At 44.5% G+C, this 23281-nt stretch overlaps 1 protein-coding gene across 5 annotated transcripts in view; it reads left to right on the forward strand.

Moving 5' to 3' along the window:
• LOC121290680 (Down syndrome cell adhesion molecule homolog) overlaps nt 1–23281 on the forward strand; it is a 548723-nt gene that overhangs the window by 412959 nt on the left and 112483 nt on the right. For all 5 annotated transcript variants that reach the window (XM_041211452.1, XM_041211450.1, XM_041211451.1 and 2 more), the window contains exons 15-18: nt 2890–2960; nt 15862–16102; nt 19864–20010; nt 20903–21058. In XM_041211452.1, coding sequence (XP_041067386.1) covers nt 2890–2960; nt 15862–16102; nt 19864–20010; nt 20903–21058 — 615 coding nt within the window. The remainder of the gene's footprint in view (nt 1–2889; nt 2961–15861; nt 16103–19863; nt 20011–20902; nt 21059–23281) is intronic.

Below are 23281 nucleotides of genomic sequence, written 5' to 3' on the forward strand. Positions count from 1 at the left end.
TGTTGCTCTAATCAATCAGTAATGGCGCAGTGAAACCCCATGTATCAATCTGATTGAGCCTTATCAAAGTGATTGAAGAGGAATCTAATCATACTGAAAAGGTTGTGCACTGACATCATGCTGTGAACTATCAGGCCTCTTCACTGATTGATCTACAGAGCACCGAAAGAAGGAGGATTTTGTAGCTGATAACTTTCCTCAGTTGTAGGGGATTGAGACTTTTTGATCCTGCTTCCATCACCAGATTGAACAAAGAACATTTAGCCTCGCCATTGGGTCTGACCTTGGGACAGTTTACTTCAGGCTGACAGCACAATGTTTGTGAAAGTATTATTCTTTTCCAGGGGTTGGAGGGTAGTGGGCCGAGGGTGAAAGAACTATAACCACACAAAAAAGAACATTTGATATCCTTCACTTTGCTTTATCTCCCTGTTTCTTTGGATGTGGGCGAGCTCTATCTAAAGCAAAATGCATTTTTCCTAATTCAACAACAATTTGCATTTACTTATTTCATACATTTTAAAGATGTGGGCGTTACTGGCCAGACTGGCATGTATTGGTCCTCCCTGGTAACCCTTGAGAATGCAGTGGCGAGCTGCTTTCTTGAATCCACTGTAGTAGGTAAAGGTGCTCCCACAGTAGTTTTATCATTGCAGTGACTTGATCCCATGGAGGAGCTTGCTAGGCCACTTCAGAGGGCAGTTAAGATTCAGTCATGTTGGTGTGGGGCTTCATGGAGTCACATATGGAGCATACTGGCTAAAGGACATTTGCTGGGTTTTTACAACAAAGTGACAGCCTCTTGGTCACTTTTATTGATACCAGATTAATATATCACCTTGAACTTAGTAAATTTTCCAGATCACTTCATGTAGAGAAAGCCAATGCTGAGCAACATCGATATTCTGGCCTCCCTGTTGTAAACAGAGGATAGAAGCATTTGAGAAAATGTAAAGTGAAGATCCTCAAGGATGGTACCAGAGCTGAGGAGTTGTAACTAGAAGTCAGGAAAGATTGAAGATGCTGGAGATATTTTTTTCGCCAGAAAAGAGAAGTTGACCTGGCAGAGGTCTTTAAAATTATGAAGGATTTTTAAAGTGTAGATGAGCTTGGGATGATGGCAGTGTAGTGGTAGTGTCGCTGGACCAGTGATCCAGAGGCCCAGGCTAATGCCTTGGGGACATGGGATCAAGTCTCGCCACAGCATCCATGGAATTTCAATTCAATTAGTTAATTAACAAAAAAGAACTGGAACTGAAAAGCTAGCCTCAGTGATGGTGACCATGAACTGTCGTTATTGTCAAAAACCACCTGGTTCACTAATGTACTTTAGGGAAGGAAATCTGCTGTCCTTACTTTGCCTGGCCTATTTGTGACTCCAGACCCACAGCAATGTGCTTGACTCCGAAATGGCCTAGCAGGCCACTCAGTTCAAGGGAAATTAGGGATGGGCAAAAATGCTGGTCTCGCCAGTGATGCCCACATCATGAAAGAGTAAGAAGAAATGTAGAGAAAACAGTTCCACTATGGGACAGTACAATCTTGCACCTCTCTGTAATTCCCTTGTAAATTTGTTCCTTCACATCTTCCCACTAGTTGAGTACAGGGTTTAAGAAGAAAGCTCCAGAGTGAAGAACTCACTGATGTTCCTTCATGTGACGCCTTCATTAAGATATTAAATTAATGCAAACTCACTTTTCAAATTGCTTCCCATTTGTTGTCCTTTTTAGCCTTGTACCCAAAACTACTCAGACATTTCCCTTAATCCTTCATCAAGTTAATTGGTTTACTTTGTCTTCTCTGGTGCCTTTAGTCCTTTCATTTCAAACCCTCCTTGAACACAATTCCTTGCTGTTTTTTTGGCAGAATCCCTGTTACTTTCAAGTGAACTGTGCATGTTCTACATTTGGCAGCCTCCTCTTTCAAGTCACAAATAGATCAATCTTGCACTCCAAGGAGGGAATTTTGCTTGAAGGGGCATACATGTTAAAGATTCAACACTGCAGTGTTGTAGCCTGAAATGTTACCTATGCTCCCCTCGGCTGTAGCACCTCATTGGAAGCGTGTGATCTGTGAATTTATCCTACTGTCTCCATAACCCTGGCAATTGGTGTTGATGTTTCAACCTTGAGTTGTTTTTAATTCATCATTTTAAGGAAGGGTGTGTTAAGGTTTTCAAATTGCTCAGATCTAAAAATCCCAAGCATAATTTTTACCCTTACAGTATCCAATAATATCATTGGCAAAAAATGTATAAGCAGATGCGTTTACAATCTAATGATCATTCAGCTGTGCAAATGGCATGTGACTACTCTGTCTTATCGACAGAAAGAAGTGTCAGATGCCAACAACCCATGGTCCTCTGCCATATCTCAGAAGGCATGTAAGGAGTTCACAGGGCCTTTACAACTGCATGCAAATGACTGACAGGAAGAGACCAACTGGTCCAGCAAATCTGCCCCATGCCCATGAAGGCCAGAAAATCCTGTCTAGACAGTTGAGGCTGAGTTGATAAACTTGTTAGATCAATAATCTGTTGTTCAGCTGTTGATCATTGAAGCTATGTCCTTGGGCTTTGTTTCCTCGTGTCCTTCCGTTCCTCGCTGCTTTAGTGAGAGGAGTGAGCAGAGTGCAGGAACATGTTTTGAGCAGAGCCTGAGAACCACACTGTTCTATTTAGTGCCAGCCTGGGTAAGTAGGCCATAGGAAGCTGCTAATGTGTAGTATATTTTTCTGCAACGGTTATCTGTGTGTACTTTGGTTGGTAGGTGGGGTGAAGTGTGTGGGGTGTGTGCACATGCCGGTAAGAAAGGAAATGACCAATTTGCCCAGGTGTTAATTCAATGTAGCTGATACTTATCAAATTTATATTTAAAACTCTCTCTTTAGCCCCTGACGGCCCACCCATCGATGTTGTACTGGAATCTCTGTCTTCTCAGTGTATCAAAGTGACTTGGAAGGTAAATTAATTTGAATGTAACCATTACTCTTTGATAAGAATGGAAAAGTCTGAGGACTTCTTACTATTGCCTTGCCCAGACTGGGTTCCGAGTTTCTCTCCTCACTATGTATAGCGATGTTGAGCAGGCCTTTTGGTTTTGTATTATTTATAAATGTGCTCTAAAGAAACTGCTTTAAAGTCAATCCTTTATTAACAACGTATTTATAACTTGGGACAAGGTGTGTGAATTTTGTCAGCAAAAGCTCCCTTCCCTTTGTTAGCTGAAACTATTACCTCTTTGGTTGTGGATTTTCATTATCCTGTTGAAGGACTTGCACATATAGTGGATAGACCATCGTACTGCAAGAATAATAAATGTTTAATTTATCCAGGGAAAGATTGTTTCTCCTCAATAAATGGGACTGGATGCCACACGCCCTTTCATCTGATTGGAGATACTAGGAGGTCGCCCACTACCCTTGCATCACAGTACATGATACTGGGTCACCTTGTGAGTTATTAGGTGCTCTTTCACCTCAGCAGGCACTTCACTAGTGTTGGGATTAAAGTCATTTCTGAAGTCGAGTGCAAGAATCTTCACTCTGTTTATACGTCATACTGTACTTCACTTAGGAGCAATTGAGAACAACATTGGGGGCATTTGTGGAAAAGCACTGATATTGATAATTGACAATAAAACCTAAAAATGATTGCAATCACCTTATAAACTCCAAGATGGTTGTTACTCAAAGTAATAGGATCCATTTTTTTTCTGTTATGTGAGCGCAGCATTAAGATTATACACATTTTATGCATGTAGATTTACTGATACGTGGATTATCCATTGGAATATGTTCCAGATGAAGGCAGCAGCCAAATATTTTGATTTATTTTTCTAGATTTAAATTGGTCACCCTGTCTGACCCCCTTTTCTTTCCATTTCCTTTGTATAGTTCACCCCCTACCTATGCTTCATTTTTTCTATTACATCGTATAACATTTGATATAGCAAAATATATGAACATCTATTTAAATACAACTCCTAAACCCTGTAGTGTAAGGGTGTTCGCCATTGAAGGGTTAGCATGGGACTGGAGAACAGTACCACCCATGATGTAGAGTCACGTGATTATAGACGAAGTACAGTAGTAGTCTAGCAAAAGCCAGATTGGAGATAGTACCTAGTCAGGGCTATCCATTGGAGATATATTTAGTTATGTGTTACCAATAAAAACTTAGGGCAGGATTTTTACCTTGGCAGGTGGGCACGCGCCCAACCTGACCGAATGTGAAATGACACACAATGACGTTGACTGAGCGTGCCGTGTCAACGCACAGCTGCGCAATAGTTCAGTTGGCGGGTGCGCACTGGACAAAAGCCATTAAGTTATCAATTGTGCTTAATTTTTCACTGACCGTTCAACCTAACGGTTGGCGGGCAGGAGAAAAAGCCAAGTGGCCTTTGCATTTTTTTTGGAAACCTCATCCACGGGCGGGATGAGGTTTCTAAAACCAAATGCAAGTAAAATGAAAACTTTAATTTTTAATTAAAAACATGTCGCTGCTCATGTGGCAGAGCCACGCGAGGGGACATGTCTCATTAACTTTTTCTGTTGTTTGATAATCTTTTCAATAGACCCTTCATTTCTCTGACGCAGCTCTGTGCGAGGTTATTCAGCACTCTTTCGTGGGCATGCGCAAAGTTGGCACTAGGCCTGCTCACCACCCCCCCCCCCACCACAATGCTGCCGCTCGCATATTACACTGGGCGTGCCTTAATTGGCCCGCCAGCGTGAAATCGTGGTGCACTGTCGATCATGGGCAGCGATCAGCTTACCACCCACCCCCACCGATCCCACCGCCAAGAGCAAAATTCTGCCCTTAACGTTCAACTACACAAGCCTCCGCACCTCTTAGTGAGACACCAGACAAAACCTTACAGCATGGCGGCTGTAAATGAAAGAATCCAGAATCCCAGAGAATTTGGCAAAAGGCCCCAGAATCTGAAAAACTAAATTGAACGGTATCCTGACCTGACCTGAACCATAGACAGAAGTCGAGATCACCTAAAAGAAAGCTCCATTGCAGACATGGAGGCTGGAGTGCAGAAGAAAAATCCACTGTGCAGCTAAAGGACTTCAGCAACGCACATGGAGGTCGGTTGTGAATCTCCGTCGATTATAGAGTCAAAGGACTTAGCAAGGGTGAGCACGATTTCAGTACTAAGGCCAAACTCACCTTTAAAAGTCTTCAGGCCATTAATCCATCAGAGCAGTCCATTCTGTTAATCACTGCAGCCAGCCTGGGTTCAGAGTCAGCACCATTCCATGAGACCCATTTTAAAAAACTTCGCCAAAGTCAGGAATCCCTGTTAATTGAGTTAAAACACTCAGAAAATGTTCCAAAGGGCCCAAACTTTTGGTTTAAAGAATAGCTGCAGAAAACCAACCCCTTTGAGATTGGGTCCATGTTCACCGCAGGAGCCTGCCAAAACCTGAAAGGCGGGGGAAGAAGTGAAAAAAACGGTTCCTGCAGTGCCATCTTTAAAAGTGCAACAACATTTAAAGCTGTACCACCTGTGCTAAAAAGACTAATAAACCCTTCCAGATCAATTTGGGTCGACCAGGCACAGAATTGGGGACTTTGGCAAAAAAAGATTTTTAAGTTACCACAATACATCAGGATTAAATAGGAAATCAGAAGAAGTCCAGGTTAATAAATTACTTGTTTGGTGAACTTGCTGATGTAGTAATCCGAATGCAAGGCATTGATGAATCCTCGGCCAGCTTTGAATGGTGCAGCTCAAAAGGATGATGGGACACCCCCAATAAAGCAACAATAGGGCAAAAGACAATACCCAAGCAAACCACACGATGATGCCAGACCGTGTCAGCGAAAGGAACTGCATGAGCTGAAGAGTTTACTGCAGAGGAGAGAGAAGGCTGAGTATCTGCCAGAAAGCTTACTAGATCTTTTTGAAAAGGCTGACACATTACCCAAACTGCAACAGCAGGTGGCAGTGCTGAGCCAGCTGGCTATAATTGAAGGCAAAGTCATAGGGTGTTCCAAGCTGCAGGCAGATAAAGAAAAGACAGAAATAAGATCAGGAAATGTTCATCTCAAAAGGTGAATTGGAAGACTTGAAAACCCCTGATAAACTAAAGCAATACACTGAAGCACAGAGTGAGATGGCGAGAGCTGAACAAGAAAATCAACAATTGAAAGAACAGCTGATTGTTCTTCAATTTCAAATGCAAAAGGAGTAGGTAACCCTTCAGCAGCATGGAGAAATGAAGGCTGCCTTGAAGAGCGGAATGGAGGAAGAACAGAACAAAGTCAAGGAGACTCTGTTAAATTACAAGGAAATTCAAGAGGAAACAGTTGAGCTTTGCAAAGAAAAAGGAAACTTCTCAAAAGATTTTAACATGCTCCAAGGATCCCTCGGGTCAAAGTTTGTGCCTCTGGAAAATTACGAAGAGAAGCAAAATGATTTTAATGTCACTCTGAAAGAACTGAAGAACCAGTTGGCAGAGAAGACTGAGTGATGTTCAATATTCCAGGAGGAAAATGCCAAGCTGCAATTAGACATGCAGGCCTCAAAAGAGGAAATACAGTTACAAGAAAGCTAATAGTAATAAATAGACGCTAACCTCTTTCTTTGTTAAGCTAAAGAAAACCTGTCCCATTGATCCTCACGTTTACTACTACTGTTTGAGAGAATGAAAACATCACTGAACAGCAGAGTTTTGGAACTGCAGGAGGAAAAGGAGAAGGTGAAAAATTCTCATGTACAGGAACTACAAATAGTAGATAACTTACGGCTCCAACTCGACAGTCAGAGAAAGAGTTCTCTGCCACTTCTGCAGCATAGCCAATTGAAAGTCAAAGTTCACATGGGGGAGAATTTTCTCCCCGTTGTGGGGGGTGGTTGGGTGGGAGTGAGCGCGGGCGGGCGGCGATTGGCTGTGCGCCGCCATTTTGCGTGGGCGGGCCAATTGAGGCCCGCCCAGTGTGACTCGCACCCGGAAGCGCAGAGCGCTCCCTGTGCGGGCAGGGGGAGGAGGGAGAGTCGGCACAGAGCTGCCTGAGGGAGATTAGTTTGATTTTCAAAAGTTTTAAGAAAGAAAAAATAATTTTTTAAGACGTCCCCTCATGTGACAGTGTCACATGAGCTGGGACATGTCAATGGATCTTAAAAAAAAAAACTTTTATTCAACTTATGAGTTGACCTCCCAGATGAGGTCTTATGAAAAATGAGGAGGCCGCCTGGGCACTTCGCCTGCCCCCCGCCAACCTTAAGGTTGGATGGGGCAGCTCCGCTAATTCCTTTAATTGATATTTAAATGGCCTTAATAGGCCTTTGACAGATCAGCAGGCGCGCAGCCAACTCCGGTGCGCGCCCGCTGAACTGAAGATCGGAATGACATGCGCTGACATCGGGACCGCGCATCATTTTACGCACTGGCGAGTGGGCCCCGCCCCCGCTCGCCAACCCGAACATTCTGGCCATTAAGAAGCGTGAAGAGTCTCAGAACCAATTAGCAGAAGTAAAATTGCAGCATGTGAGCTGGGAGGACAGCACAGAATAATCAGGCTGTGCTAGGGAAAACAAAAATACCTAGAAAAACTCAGCAGGTCTGACAGCATCTGCGGAGAGGGATACAGGTGACGTTTCGAGTCCATATGACTCTTCATCAGAACTAAGACATATAGAAATGAGATGAAATATAAGCTGGTAGAGGGGGGGTGATGGGACAGGTAGAGCTGGATAGAGGGGCCAGTGATAGGTGGAGGCCAAGAAGAGACTGCCAAAGATGTCATAGACAAAAGGACAAAGGGGTGTTGATGGTGGTGATATTATCTAAAGGATGTGCTAGTGGGGACATTAAGGGTAGCAAGCAGGGCAAGCTAGTGGCAGATGGCCCTAGTGGGGGTGGGGTGGGGGGAAGGAATCGAAATGAGCTAAAAGGTGGAGATGAAACAATAGATCGAATAAATTTAAAAATAGGAGGGAAGGGAAAAATATATATATATTTGTAAAAAAGTTATAAATTATTGGAAAAAGAGGGGTCGGAAATGGGGTGGGGATGGAGGAGAGAGTTCATGATCTGAAATTGTTGAACTCAGTATTAAGTCCGGAAGACTGTAAAGTGCCTAGTCGGAAGATGAGGTGCTGTTCCTCCAGTTTGCGTTGATTCCTCTACATTGGAGAGACCAAACGCAGACTGGGTGACCACTTTGCGGAACACCTGCGGTTTGTCCACAAGAAAGACCCACACCTCCCTGTCGCTTGCCATTTCAACACTCCACCCTGCTCTCATGCCCACATGTCTGTCCTTGGCCTGCTACATTGTTCCAGTGAAGCTCAACGCAAACTGGAGGAACAGCACCTCATCTTCCGACTAGGCACTTTACAGTCTTCCGGACTTAATATTGAATTCAACAACTTCAGATCATGAACTCTCTCCTCCATCCCCACCCCTTTTCCGATCCCCACGTTTTCCAATAATTTATAATTTCTTTACAACTATATATTATTTTTTCTTTTCCCTACTATTTTTAAATTTATTTCGATCTATTGTTTCATCTCCACCTTTTAGCCCATTTCAATCCCTTCCCCCCACCCCACCCCCACTAGGGCCATCTGCCATTAGCTTGTCCTGCTTGATACCCTTAATGTCCCCATTAGCACATCCTTTAGATAATATCACCACCGTCAACACCCCTTTGTCCTTTTGTCTATGACATCTTTGGCATTCTCTTCTTGGCCTCCACCTATCATTGGCCCCCTATCATGCTCTCTTGTCCCATCCCCTTCTACCAGCTTATATTTCATCTCATTTCTATATGTCTTAGCTCTGTTGAAGAGTCATACGGACTCGAAACGCCAACTGTGTTTCTCTCTGCAGATGCTGTAGGCCTGCTGAGTTCTTCCAGGTATTTTTGCTTTTGTTCTCGATTTCCAGCATCCGCAGTATTTTGCTTTCAATCCCGTGCTAAGGGAAAACTGTTCAGTGCAGAGAAACCAACATTCACCGACGAAAAATGAGTTTGCTAATGAAAGCGAGACCTGATGAGAATACTGGAGTGACACTCACAGGACGTAGAACACCCGAAAGAGGACTGAAAATGCTAAAATGATAAACTTTCAATGATAGGTCTTCAATTAGAACTTGATTAGCTTCAAGTATCAGGAGTCTCTTTCAAGTATTGTGAAAAATGCCTGGAACAGGAAAAGGAATTGCCTGTGAATTCGTACAGTTGGTTGAATGCAGAATTAACAACCAAAACTGATTAAATTCTCGAACGTTGGTCCAATCTGAAGTATGAGAAAGAAGAGATGCGCAGTATGGGAAGAGCAAACTCAGACTTTAAAAGCAGAAAAGGAAAATTCTAAGAAACAGAATGAGGATCTAAGGAGTGAATTGAATGAGTCTAAGGAGTGGTCAGTGATCACGGAGGGGAGATTCCGAAAGGTGCCCAGGTGAAATTGTTAAGCTTGTATAAGGATTTGGCAGATAACTCTGAAACAAAGACAACTGAACTTAACGGAGTGGTTGAAAGTAAAATACTGCAGATGCTAGAAATCTGAAATAAAAACAGGAAATGCTAGAAAAACTCAGCAGGTCTGGCAGCATCCGTGGAGAGAGAAGCAGAGTTAACGTTTTGAGTCCGTGTGACCCTTCAGAGACTCACCAGAGTAGTTGCTGAGCTGAATGAAAAGATTCATAAGCTCGAAAAAGAATTGGGAAGTAAGTGGGTAAACAGATATTTGGGTGAAGTTGTGAAACAAGTGGAAATGAGGATTCCATTTTTGGAATGCCAACTTCCAGGAAGATCATGGCGGACCCCATGGAAAAAGAAAACTCAAGTCCGTTCTATCAATAAATGGAGTGAATGTTACCTTCAGAAAGAATGGGACAAACCCAGAGTGCCTGAACAAAGCAAACAGGCTGTCGATAAGGAAAAATTCAACTCCAAGGAGTGCGAAAAGTGAATCAGATAGAGACAGCTAAGTGCCTGAAAGTCAGAAACTCTAAACCGATAAAGTTTGTCCAAAGCAACTGAGCCTACCACTCCTCCAGATGTGACCAGAACAAGATCTGGAAGAATTTTCAAGCCTCCAGAACATCTGAATTTATAAAGTCAGAGACTTGAGGCAGGGTGGGTTCCGGGGTGGGTGGGGGGGTGGGGGGGTGCAGAAGAGCGGGGGAGAAGGGGAGGCACATAAAGAAAGTTTGTACTATCAATATGCTGGGTAAAGATTTGGTGGAGTGGCCGTGTAAGGGTGTTTGGCATAGCAAAAGTTAATGTGGGATTAGAGAATGGTGCTGCATACCCTATGATGTAGGGAGTCCTATGATAGTGGACAGCGTACAGTAATAGTCTAGCAGAAGCCAGCATAGAGATAGTACCTCGTCAGGGCTGTCCGTTGGAGATGTAAATAGTTATGTGTTGCCAATAAACACATAATTTTCAACCACATGAGCCTCCAGACTCTTAGTGAGACACCAAGCAATCCCTTACAACAAACCCAAGCCTACCTTCTACCTGAATCTATGGTGTGGGAGGGAATGAGTCTGCATGTTTGGTAAGGAAGATGTAAGGCTGTGTTTGCGGAATGGGTGAACTTGTGTGGGGACGTGCACATGTGTGTTTGAGTGTGTGTGTCTGTATGTGAGTTTGTGTGTGAATAAATGTATGAATTTTTAGTCCATGAGTGTGTACAGGGTTTGTGTATAATGTGTATAGGAGGGATGAGGGTCTGGGTCTAACGTATCTCTCTCTTTGTGTAAGTATAGAGATAATTTCCTTTAACTTCATGCTTCCATGATAATCTGGGAGGGTCAATCACCCGCTGTACCAATTTTCTCCTAAGCAGAGCACGTTAGAATGACCACTGTGTGCACTTGTGTATGTTTATATCAAGACAATCATGAAAGCATCCATTGATAAAAACAAAAAATTGCGGATGCTGGAAATCCAAACCAAAAACAGAATTACCTGGAAAAACTCAGCAGGTCTGGCAGCATCAGCGGAGAAGAAAAGAGTTGATGTTTCAAGTCCTCATGACCCTTCCACAGAACTGAGTGAATATAAAGAGAGGGCTGAAATATAAGCTGGTTTAAGGTGGGGGTAGGGCGGGGGAGGGGGGGTGTTGGGTTGGGGGAGAGAAGTGGAGGGGGGCGTGGTTGTAGGGACAAGCAAGCAGTGATAGGAGCAGATAATCAAAAGATGTCACAGACAAAAGAACAAAAGAACACAGAGGTGTTGAAGGTGGTGATATTATCTAAATGAATGTGCTATTTAAGAATGGATGGCAGGGCACTCAAGGTACAGCTCTAGTCGGGGTGGGGTGGAAAGACTAGCAGGGCATAAAAGATTCAAAATAATGGAAATAGGTGGGAAAAGAAAAATCTATATAAATTATTGGAAAAAGCAAAAGGAAGGGGGAAGAAACAGAAAGGGGCTGGGGATGGAGGAGGGAGTTCAAGATCTAAAGATGTTGAATTCAATATTCAGTCCGGAAGGCTGTAAAGTGCCTAGTCGGAAGATGAGGTGCTGTTCCTGCAATTTGCGTTGGGCTTCACTGGAAGAATGCAGCAAGCCAAGGACAAACATGTGGGCAAGAGAGCAGGGTGGAGTGTTAAAATGGCAAGTGACAGGGAGGTTTGGGTCATTCTTGCGGACAGACCACTGGTGTCCTGCAAAGCGGTCGCCCAGTTTACGTTTGGTCTCCCCAATGTAGAGGAGACCGTATTGGGAGCAACGAATGGAAGTGAAATGCTGCTTCACTTAAAAGGAGTGTTTGGGCCCTTGGACGGTGAGGAGAGAGGAAGTGAAGGGGCAGGTGTTGCATCTTTTGCGTGGGTATGGGGTGGTGCCATAGGTGGGGGTTGAGGAGTAGGGGGTGATGGAGGAGTGGACCAGGGTGTCCCGGAGGGAACGATCCCTACGGAATGCCGCCAGGGGGTTGAAGGGAAGATGTGTTTTGTGGTGGCATCATGCTGGAGTTGGTGGAAATGGTGGAGGATGATCCTTTGAATGCAGAGGCTGTTGGGGTGATAAGTGAGGACAAGGGGTACCCGCATGGGCCCCAGCTATGCCTGTCTCTTTATGGGGTATGTGGAACATTCCTTGTTCCAGTCCTACTCCGGCCCCCTTCCACAACTCTTTCTCCGGTACATTGATGATTACTTCAGTGCCGCTTCATGCTCTCGTTGGGACTTGGAAAAATTTATTAATTTTGCTTCCAATCTCCACCCCTCCATCATTTTCACATGGTCCATCTCTGACACTTCCCTTCCCTTCCTTGACCTCTTTGTCTCAATCTCTGGTGATAGACTGTCCACCAATATCCATTACAAGCCTACCAACTCCCACAGCTACCTCGACTACAGCTCCTCACACCCCGCTTCCTGTAAGGACACCATCCCATTCTCTCAGTTCCTTCGCCTCCATCGTATCTGTTCTGATGATGTTACCTTCAAAAACAGCTCCTCTGACATGTCCTCCTTCTTCCTTAACTGAGGTTTTCCACCCATGGTCGTTGACAGGGCCCTCAACCGTGTCCGGCCCATCTCTCATGCATCCGCCCTCACGCCTTCTCCGCCCTCCCAGAAACATGATAGGGTCCCCCTTGTCCTCACTTATCACCCCACAGCCTCTGCATTCAAAGGATCATCCTCCACCATTTCCGCCAACTCCAGCATGATGCCACCACCAAACGCATCTTCCCTTCACCCCCCTGGCGGCATTCCGTAGGGATCGTTCCCTCCGGGACAACCTGGTCCGCTCCTCCATCACCCCCTACTCCTCAACCCCCACCTATGGCACCACCCCATACCCACGCAAAAGATGCAACACCTGCCCCTTCACTTACTCTCTCCTCACCGTCCAAGGGCCCAAACACTCCTTTCAAGTGAAGCAGCATTTTACTTCCATTCGTTGCTCCCAATGCAGTCTCCTCTACATTGGGGAGACCAAACGTAAACTGGGCGACCGCTTTGCAGAACACCTGCGGTCTGTCCGCAAGAATGACCCAAACCTCCCTGTCGCTTGCCATTTTAACACTCCACCCTGCTCTCTTGCCCACATGTTTGTCCTTGGCTTGCTGCATTGTTCCAGTGAAGCCCAACGCAAATTGTAGGAACAGCACCTCATCTTCCGACTAGGTACTTTACAGCCTTCCGGACTGAATATTGAATTCAACAACTTTAGATCTTGAACTCCCTCCTCCATCCCCACCCCCTCTCTGTTTCTTGCCCCTTCCTTTTGTTTTTTCCAATAATTTATATAGATTGTTCTTTTCCCACCTATTTCCATTATTTTTAAATCTTTTATGCCCTGCTAGTCTTTCCACCCCACCCCGACTAGAGCTGTACCTTGAGTGCCCTGCCATCCATTCTTAAATAGCACATTCGTTTAGATAATATCACCACCTTCAACGCCTCTGTGTTCTTTTGTTCTTTTGTCTGTGACATCTTTTGATTACCTGCTCCTATCACTGCTTGCTTGTCCCTACAACCACACCACCCCTACCCACTTCTCCCCACCAACCCCCTCCACCCCACCCCCCCTCCTCCGCCTCCACATTAAACCAGCTTATATTTCACCCCTCCTTATATTCACTCAGTTCTGTGGAAGGGTCATGAGAATTCGAAACGTCAACTATTTTCTTCTCCGCTGCTGCTGCCAGACCTGCTGAGTTTTTCCAGGTAATTCTGTTTTTGTTATGGTAGGATCCATTCCTTTGTGTGTACCTCTGAATGTCTGTTTAAAGGTAATCATGGTAGTGTACTCTCATGTAATTTTACTAATATTCACCTTAAATTGAATCTGGCAAAGCTGTCACTCATTCCCACTGGTGGTATTATTTTTACTGAATTATTATTTATTTTATTCAGAATCTTTCAGTAAAGGGTGAAGTGCGCAACAAGGCCTAATATTGTTTTGTCAGTAACAAAGTTGATTTAGGGTTTATTTAATAATATGTTTTTTGCAGAGCAGGTTGATAGAAAAGTTGAACTATCAGGTGTGCTTTTGCATGTTAATTTTATCGTGTAAATGACAGGGCACTTTGGAAATGGCTTTTTTTCTTATTCAGTTTTAATTTCCAGAGACATCAGGCAGAATCGTCCCAGATTTGCGCTAAGTGAGGTAGCGGGCGGGTAAAACGATCTTTTACCTGCCGGCCTCAATGGTGGCATTTCACACCACATTAATAATGCATTCCTGGGATCCCATGTCATTTCAATGACGGGCAGCCTCCAATTCGCCATGCTGTCAGCTCACCGCTTCATCACGTCAGGCACCACATTTAAAATGCAGCCGTATTCCAGCCCAGGACTGCAGCAAGGAAGACATGGCCCCAAAAGGCAAGAAGATTGCAGCCCTCGAGCGCCTTTTGGAAGCCGTGGAGGCCCCACTGTGATGTCCTCTACGCCTGCTCTGGCCAAAGGAGGGGCAGCTACATTACCACTCCGGCCTGGTAGGCAATGGCAGTGGTGACCAGGGCCAAAGTTGTACAGAAGAGGTTGGCCATCCAATGCAGATAGACAATGAATGATCTTATCCGTGCAGCCAGCATAAAGCAACCATCTCATCACTCTAAGCTCACACACTCACAAGCCCATCACACATTCGCTGGCATCTCACACTGCCAGCTCAAAGGACATCATCACTCACTCCCTCACACACACCCTCAGGTGTCCTCATCTCTGGAGACTGCCTCCTCCGCACTCACCATCTTGAGGCCACTTGCACAGATCAACATGAGCTCCCACACGCACACAGCCTGGGCTCCCTCCTTCCCCTCCTTCCCCGGTACAGATCACGTCCTGCAGTCTCTTCCCTTGCCTGAGGCCACATCTCCCCCTTCCCCAAGCAAGCCCTAGCCCTGCAGCCATTGAAAAGCTCCCCACATGCGGCTGATCTGGTAGGCAGAGATCTACCTGTAAGCCCCCCTAAAAGCGATGTGGTGTGAAGCCTGGCGCTGATGACTACGAGTGCTGCCCGGAGCAAGGTAGGCAAACAAACCTTGAAGCCCCAAGGGAAGTGCAGCCCACCAAGTGCACGCCTTATATATGCTGTTGTGAAACGTGTTGGTGTGTTTTCCCGCCGACGTGGGTGGGCGATCCAGCGTAGGGGGGGATGAGTCTGGTGGGCTGATGGTATAATGATATGTAGATATATAACAATGAGACTCCTGATGTCTGATGGTGGGGAACGCAGCTCGCCATCGGTGGGCAGAGCGGACGATCACAAACTGGTTTTATGACGTAGTGAAACCGATTTTTGGCCTTCTCGCCATATTGTCCGCTCACGCCATCAAGCACACCCGACACCGGCGGGCACAGAAAATCCTGGCCATCACTCCAACATCAGGATTCAGAGTGTGAGTAATGGAGAAGTGACCAGTCTTCCAGTCTGTAACGATTAATTATAGGCAATGTGTGGCAATTGTAGGCCGTTGCCAGTTGTAAGGTTGACTTCCCTCTGCTTCACTTATGAGCCCTTAATCTATTCTCAGAGGGCAATCCTAACTACGCCAGTCTGATACTTCCATTTCTGACTCACTCTTATGAATTAAGTAAAATTGCCAGTTTTGTCCAGTGGCCTCCAGCCACATGGAGTACTGAGGGAGCATTCCACTGTCAAAGGTTCAAATGAGTCTTTTATGTCCATCTGCCTTCTCAGATGGACATAAAAGATCCCATGGGCAGAAGAAGAGGAAGAGATACCCCACTGCCCTCCACCCCCATCCCCTGCCCCTGGCAGCCTTGGCCAATAGTAATCCCCCAACCCCCCCAACTAACATCACTAAGACTCAGGAAGGGAAAGATTGGTTTGTGTAGGTGCCACTCCTATGAATCATAATTGCGTGCGCTCTTTTTTATTCATCCCTGCCATCTCCTCAGGCTCCGAAGAAGCACCTGCAAAATGGATTAATCCGCGGCTACCAGATCGGTTATCGGGAATACAGCACTGGTGGCAATTACCAGTTCAGCATCATCAGCATGGAGACAACGGGCGACAGCGAGCTGTACACCCTGGACAATCTGAGAAAGTTTACACAATACGGGGTGGTTGTCCAGGCTTGTAACCGTGCAGGCACAGGACCCTCCTCACAGGAAATCATTGCCACAACGTTAGAGGACGGTAAGGTCGACAGCAATTGCCTGAATTACTGAGCGCCTTAAACATAGCAAAAACGCCCCAGAGGCACTCCACAGGAGCGACATCAAACAAAATTTGACACCCAGCCAAATAAGGAGCTTTTCGGACAGGCAACCAAAAGCTTAAGTCAAAGAGGGGGGGGGGATAGAGAGTTAGCGAGTTGGGGAGGTTTAGGGAGGGAATTCCAGAGCTGAGGCTCCAGGGATGGTCACAATTGGTGGAATAAGAGAAACCGCTGATGCTCAAGAGGCCAGAATTAGAGGATCACAGAGAATTGGGAGGGTTATAAGAGCTGGAGGAGATCGAGGTGAGGCGAAGGAGGGACTTGAGAACAAGGATGAAAGTTTTTGAATTCAAGGCATTGCTGAGCTGCAAACAAGTATAGATAAGAAAGCATAGAGGTGACGGGTTAGTAGGACTTGTTACGAATATGAATACAGGCAGCAGAGTTTAGATGAACTGAAGTTTACAGACGGTGGAAGGTGGGAGGTTGGCCAGTAATGTGTGAAATAGTCAAGTCTAGAGATAACAAAGGCATGAGTGACAGCTTCAACAACAGATGAGCAGAGGCGGGGTTGGAGTCAAGGTCTTTGGTACAGTAAACTTCTCTTTTTAAACTGTAAATACATGAAAAACCAAGATTCATAGTCCTGACTATCAGCAAGACACACTAAAGATTAGGTGGAGTTGACGTACCTGGTCCCAGGCATTTGGTAGACACAACACAGCGACCAGTTGCTGTCCTGCCTTGTAGTATGAGAATGTCTGGGCAAAACCAGAGCACAGCTACAAACTGAGAGGTCCCAGTAAATCAAGATGTCCTTTTGAGACACATAAACTAGTGAAAGCAGAACTCCCGAAAATACAACTTGAGAACAATCCAGGTTACGTTCATTTCTAGGAAGTATCAGGACCTTCTGATTGAGTTTCAACAATCTCGTACTTCATTTTTCTCTCCCTTTCACCCTCACTTCATGCAATTCAATTCAACCTAGAACTTCAATCCCGCCCCAACCCACCAATAGCTTCATCCATCCCCTTCCCAAATTCAAACTGGTCCTTATTCTTGCTTCACCCTAGTTAAAACTATTTGGCTTCCAACCTTCCCCCAGTGCAAATCCCAACAAAACCCTTGATTTCTAGCTGGCACACTCCTTCACCCCCAGCACATAAACGTTAGGCTGCAGTGCCTCAAGTGCCCCTCCTGGCTACCACTTCTCCCTGCTTCCCATCTGTATTTTCTCCCTTTACTTCCACTCTCCCATTTGATTCCTTCCCTCTCTCTTCTGCTTTATTTTACAATTCCTTCTCCCATCATTTTTCTTATCCATGCATGGGATCCGGGTGCCACTCTTAAGGGCTCATTGAGGAGGTGGTGTTAAACCATCATCTTCAGTACAACTGCGTGGTTTACTAGAATATTTTACAGGGCACTTAAGTGACAAATAGGTTTCTGTGGGTCCGGAATCACTGAAAAGCCAGGTTGGGTAAGGACAGGCAGATTTCCTTCCCTAAAGCTTCCCTTTAATGAACCAGATGAGTTTTTATGACAAACCTGTAGCTTACTGGTCAAAATTAGTGATACGAGGTTTTTATTCCAGGTTCATTTCATTTGAATTTAAATTCCCCACTGGCTATGCTGGGATTTGAACTCATCCATCCAGTTTATTAGCCCATTAATATAACCACTATGTTACCCTACCCTTCGGGCTCGTTTCTTCTATTCATTTCTTACCTCCTCTTCCCTCTTTTCTCTCTCCTCTCTCCCTCTTCATACCTGCTCTCCCACTACCCTCAATTTCTCCCTCTCTCGTTATTCTATTTCTGCTATTTCCTCTCTCCTCTCCCCCCATTGCCCTCTCATTCTTTTCCACCCTTCTAACTTCCTTTCATTCTTCATTTCCCTGTCCTCTTCATTTCCCTTTTCTCTGTCCCTTCATTTCCCTCTCCCCATCATTTCATTCCTTCGCTCTCCCTTTTTCCCCATCCCTCACTGTTTCATTTCTGCCTTTCCCTCTCCCTTTTTCCCTGTCACTTTCCCCCTTTCTGCCCTTCCCTCTCTTCGTTCATTTCACTCTTCCCTCTCGCAGTTCTCATGCTACTTGAAAGTGGTTCAGCTGCCATGGACAACTCCCGCTCACTATGTGCAGCAGCCAGAATCACTCGATAAGTAGGGGTGGCCTTGAGGGGCAAGAGAGTAGTCTTTCACTGATTTTAGTCCACAGATGAGAATTGGGCCCCCAAAACACTGACTGTACATCAAACTGCTGTCATGTGGGAGAAGAAGTCATTAAGTAATAGCCAAGGTTTTAAAAGCCAGACTATATTTTGGGCATTAACCATAGACTGAGGGTGGTACAGAACCCAACATCTCTGAGAACAGATAAATTAGAATCGAAGGTTATGATGCAAACACAATGAGGAAGCAGGGAGGAGGATGAATGTTTGAGACTTGAGAGGATCAAGCAAGGAAAGTTCAAAGGAGTATCAGATATTGTACAAGGTGAAAGGGAGAGAGTAGGACAGTGGAATTTGTTTTATATTTTTCTCTCTCAGAAATAATGGGCTGAGGGTAATTAATTGGTTGGCAAGAGTCTTTAGCTTGGTATGATTCTCTCTGTTAACTTGTAAAATACAATACAAAGGCATTGAGAAAAGATACTTTAGCCTTCCTACAGTGCCCCCGACTGGTCAGACACCAGAATAGGCTACTGTAGAAAACAAACAATGCATTCCATTTAAACACTAAGAAGAGAGAGTGAAAAAATAATGAAAAATGTGTGGAAGATTTAGAATTGTTTATTCTTAACCTTCCTTTTTTAGAGAAGCTAGGTTAATATTAATTGTTGATCTGTTTGCTTTTAATCTTTTAAATCACTGCATTAAAACTTATTTTAGAACTAACCGTTTTGTGCTTTGGGAGAGATTTTAACTTGCTCAAAGCCCATTCACTTACACAGAGTTAACCTCTATCCCACTATCTCTGACCGGCAGTTCCGGGAGATGTTTGGCTCCAACAGTTTATCTCTGCCCTGAGCTCAGAGGATCCTCCTGCCCATCCACCTCTCCCCTCTCCAGTACCAATGTGACATTGTCCCTGTCGCCCTCCTGAGTGAGCAGGCCGGTCTCCTGCCATAGGCCCATGCCAAGAAGGGACATAGAGACTTTGTCCTGAATATTACAGTCAACAGATTGAGAAATGGCGGTGGCTGTTCCTGGCTCTGTGTGTTCCTATCCTTCCACGTAATTGCACAGCGAATGAGTTCTTCAACAAGGATGTTTTAATTCAATCCTGGGATATGGGTGTCATTGGCAAGAACAGCATTAACTGCACATCTCTCGATAGCCTGAGAAGGTGGTGTTGAGCCTTCCTCTGGAAACCCTGCAGACCATAGGATGAAGGTGCACCCACAATGGTTTTCTGTTTGTGCAGCTTAATACAGCTGAGCTTGCTATAGGCCACTTCAGAGATCAGTTAAGTGTCAGTCATACTGCTGTGGATCTGATAAAAAAAGGGCAGCAGGTTTTTTTGCCTGAAGAACATTCGTGGATCATAAGGTGACCGTGTTTGGAAATAACATGGCAGTCAACGTCAAGCTTGGTGACACCACAGTATTTGCCTTCTATGGGAATCTTCGACCTGTTTTTGATCGTGTTTCTTGCCTTAAGAGTTTCTCAAACTCCCACTGGATTATGCAGAATTTCTCACTCGTACCTTTTGTTTATTTTCTTTTTCATGGCAGTACCCAGCCGACCACCAGACAATGTCCAAGCCAGTGCCACATCTCCAGAGGTCATCTCACTGTCCTGGTCGATGCCGCCAAAGGAGGCACTGAATGGGATTCTACAGGGATATAGAGTTATTTATTGGGCAAATCTCCCAGATGGAGGTAAGTATGCTGTAGTGATCTGTGAGTAGTGTTAGTCTGTCCTAGGATTCGTCAGGTACAAATCAGCTCCCTAGGCTCTCTCCATCTCTGACTTCAACAGAGTGGCTGATCAGGAAAGGAGAACCAAGGTGGCACATGGTCATCATTCACAAGTTTAGATGATATTTCAGTAAGGTAATATGTTCTTACCTTATTCTTGACACTGAGCAGTAAGTAATATCTGTCTTTATCCCATCCACTTGTTTGGATTCAAACCTAGGCCTTTGGTCTAAGTTGAATGCAGGACCAAGAGATGAAAGCCTCCCCTACCCAAGTTTCTCCTCTTCTGCTCTGAAGGGTGTGACTGAAGCTAGGATACAGTTGTAGTTATAACCACCATTGGGTGGCCCTGCAGAGGGAGTGCACAATATCTGCTGGTACACTTGAAGCCTTCCATGACTGGTGGGCACTCCAGGGACAGGAGTGCTTTGTAGACATAAGGAAAAAATTATGTGTTTGATTTGATGTATCTCCTTTGGTTTTATAGCTTATTGATTGTGCCACTTTAAAAATGGGACACTTTTTTTATTTCTGATTGATAACTCAGTCAACCAAATTGGCACTTAAAAAATCAGAATATGGCCAAAGCACCCTCCAGTATCTGGCCAAATAATAATTCTTCCTGTGCAAATCTAGACCATCATTACGTTTGACTAATAGGGCCTCACAGTTGAAACAAAACATTCTAGCTGATACCACTGGATTAGAAGTGGGAACCTTGACTGACTTTCCCATTCCTTGGTCTGACAATGTGAAAACCAATGGTACTGATCTCCTGCCCATCTTTTGAGTATAATAAAATATCCGATAGGCCAACTTCAGCATTTTCTCTTCTCATTTGCTTTTTTGTTAGAACTCGGAGAGATTAGAAATGTCACGACCACCCAGGTCACGTTGGAGCTGGACGGGCTTGAGAAATTTACCAACTACAGTATACAGGTGCTGGCATTCACCCGGGCAGGAGATGGAGTCAGGAGTGAGCAGATCTTCACACGTACCAAGGAGGATGGTAGGTCAATGCCAACAACACTCTAATCATTCTGTATTTTCTGTGCAACCCTGTTTTCCTAAAGTCCCATGCTCTGTCACAACATCCTGCAGCTTCTCCCAGTGACAACACATAGTAAGACCCTAATTAAATCAGCACTGTGGCAGTTATGCCAACTGCAAAACTAAAAGTCCAACTGTTCTAATATCAGGTGTTGTGCGATCAAGAGTGGTGGCAGCCATTAGTGTGAGGAAACGTTAGCTATTTGCTGCACACAACTTTGTTGTTTTCAGTGTTGAAACTTGTCTTGTACCAAAATTAAGGATATTAATAGTGGAAAAGGGAACTCCATTTCAGCTACTGTGTGTCAGCGTTAATTAACTGTCATATAAAGCTTTATAACTCTGCCCAAAGCTCAAAAAAGGAGCAATTATTGCTCCAATCTGACACATGTTCATGGCCAGGTCAGCTATTGCTTCACCTCTCAATGAGGTTACTAATTTAGCACCAAATTAAGGGGTAGCTTAGTTCTGCAAATCATGCTGCACTGACATCGCCCAAATTCATTTCACACCCAATCTAAGTTCATCAGTCTCAACTTGACTTGGAACTAGGTTCCGCAAATTTCAAACCACTATCTACCTCGTGGGCAGGCATAAGAGATTATTAAAACAGCTGTGGAAAGTTGGCCCTTATGGGACCTGGAATAAAATGATGTGAAAGTTATATTACAGTTATATAAAGTTCTGGTCCAACCTTATTTAGGGTAGCGCATTTAGGTCTGGGTGCCCAACCTCAGAAAGGATGTACAGTTCTGTCTTTGGAGAGATTGCAGCGCAGACTCATCAGAATTTTACTGGGGCTAAGAGTGTTAAATTATGAGGACAGGTTGCATAGCAGCCTGTGTCCTCCTTTGTCTTAGGACAGAGATGAGGAGAAGTTTTTTTCTCTCAGAGGGTTGTGTGACTTTGTAACTCCCTGCCTCAGAAGGTGGAGGAGGAGGGGGTCATTGAATATTTTTAAGGCTCAGGTAGATAGATTCTTGTTAGGCAAAGGAATCAAAGGTTATCAGGGTTAGATAGGAATGTGGAAATCGGAACACAACAAGATCGGCCATGATCTTATTGAATGGCGGAGCAGGCTTGAGGGGTCGAATGGTCCACTCCTGTTCCTATTTCTTATGTTCTTATGTGTTTGGAAGATTAAGGGGTGATCTAATTAGGGTGTTTAAGATGATTAAAGAAGCTGATAGTTTGTCTCTAACCTATTTCCTCAGGTAGGGCCATAGTCTTAAAATTAGAGCTAGGGTGATGTCAGGAAGTGCTTCTTCACACAAAAAATAGTGGAAATCTGAAGCAATCTCCGCCAAAACACTGTTGAAACTAAATTACTGAATCATTGAATTATGCAACGCAGAAAGAGGCCATTTGGCCCATCGTGCCTGCACTGTCTCTTTGGTGGGATTCTCTAATTAATCCCACTCCCTGCTCTTTTCCCATAGCATTGTAAATGTTGTTCCTTCAAATATTTATCTAATTCTCTCTTGATGTTACTATTGAAACTGCGTCCTCCACCCTTTGAGGAAGTGCATTCCAGATCACAACAACTCATTGTGTAAAAAAAAGGTTTCCTCATGTTGTTTCTGGCTCTTTGCATACTGACCCATCTGCCACTGGAAACAGTTTCTCCATGTTTACGCAATCAACACCGTTGATTATTTGCCTCAACTACTCCCTATGCTAGCGAGTTCCACACTTTAACCATTCTCCTAAAGGTTTCTCCTAAATTTCCTGTTGCTGAAAAAAGAGACATGTTGAAACTTTGCGTCTTGCACTCATCAGGACTCTTCAAGATGAAAAGCTTCCAAGCATGTCTCTTTTTTCAGCAATACTCAAGTTCTATACTACCAAACCACTAAATTTCCAATTAGGATTTATTAGTGATTATCTAATATTTATGAACTCCCTGTTTTTGAATGTGCCTAAAAGTGGAAACATATCAAGCTCGGCCCATCAAACTCCTTCATAAATTGAAAGACCTCTATTATGTCACCTTGCAACATTCACTGTTCTGTGAAAAGAACCTCAAATCAATTCAGTCTGTCACAAATGCAATAAGTTCAAGCATACTTGCTTATTACATTTATTATTACAGTCATTTTTTTAAAAATTCATTCATTGGATAGGGGCTTCGCTGACTGGGCCAGCATTTATTGCCCATCTCTAGTTGCGCTTGAGAAGGTGG

The sequence above is a fragment of the Carcharodon carcharias genome, chromosome 18 (assembly GCF_017639515.1).
Source record: "Carcharodon carcharias isolate sCarCar2 chromosome 18, sCarCar2.pri, whole genome shotgun sequence".
Lineage (NCBI taxonomy): Eukaryota > Metazoa > Chordata > Chondrichthyes > Lamniformes > Lamnidae > Carcharodon > Carcharodon carcharias.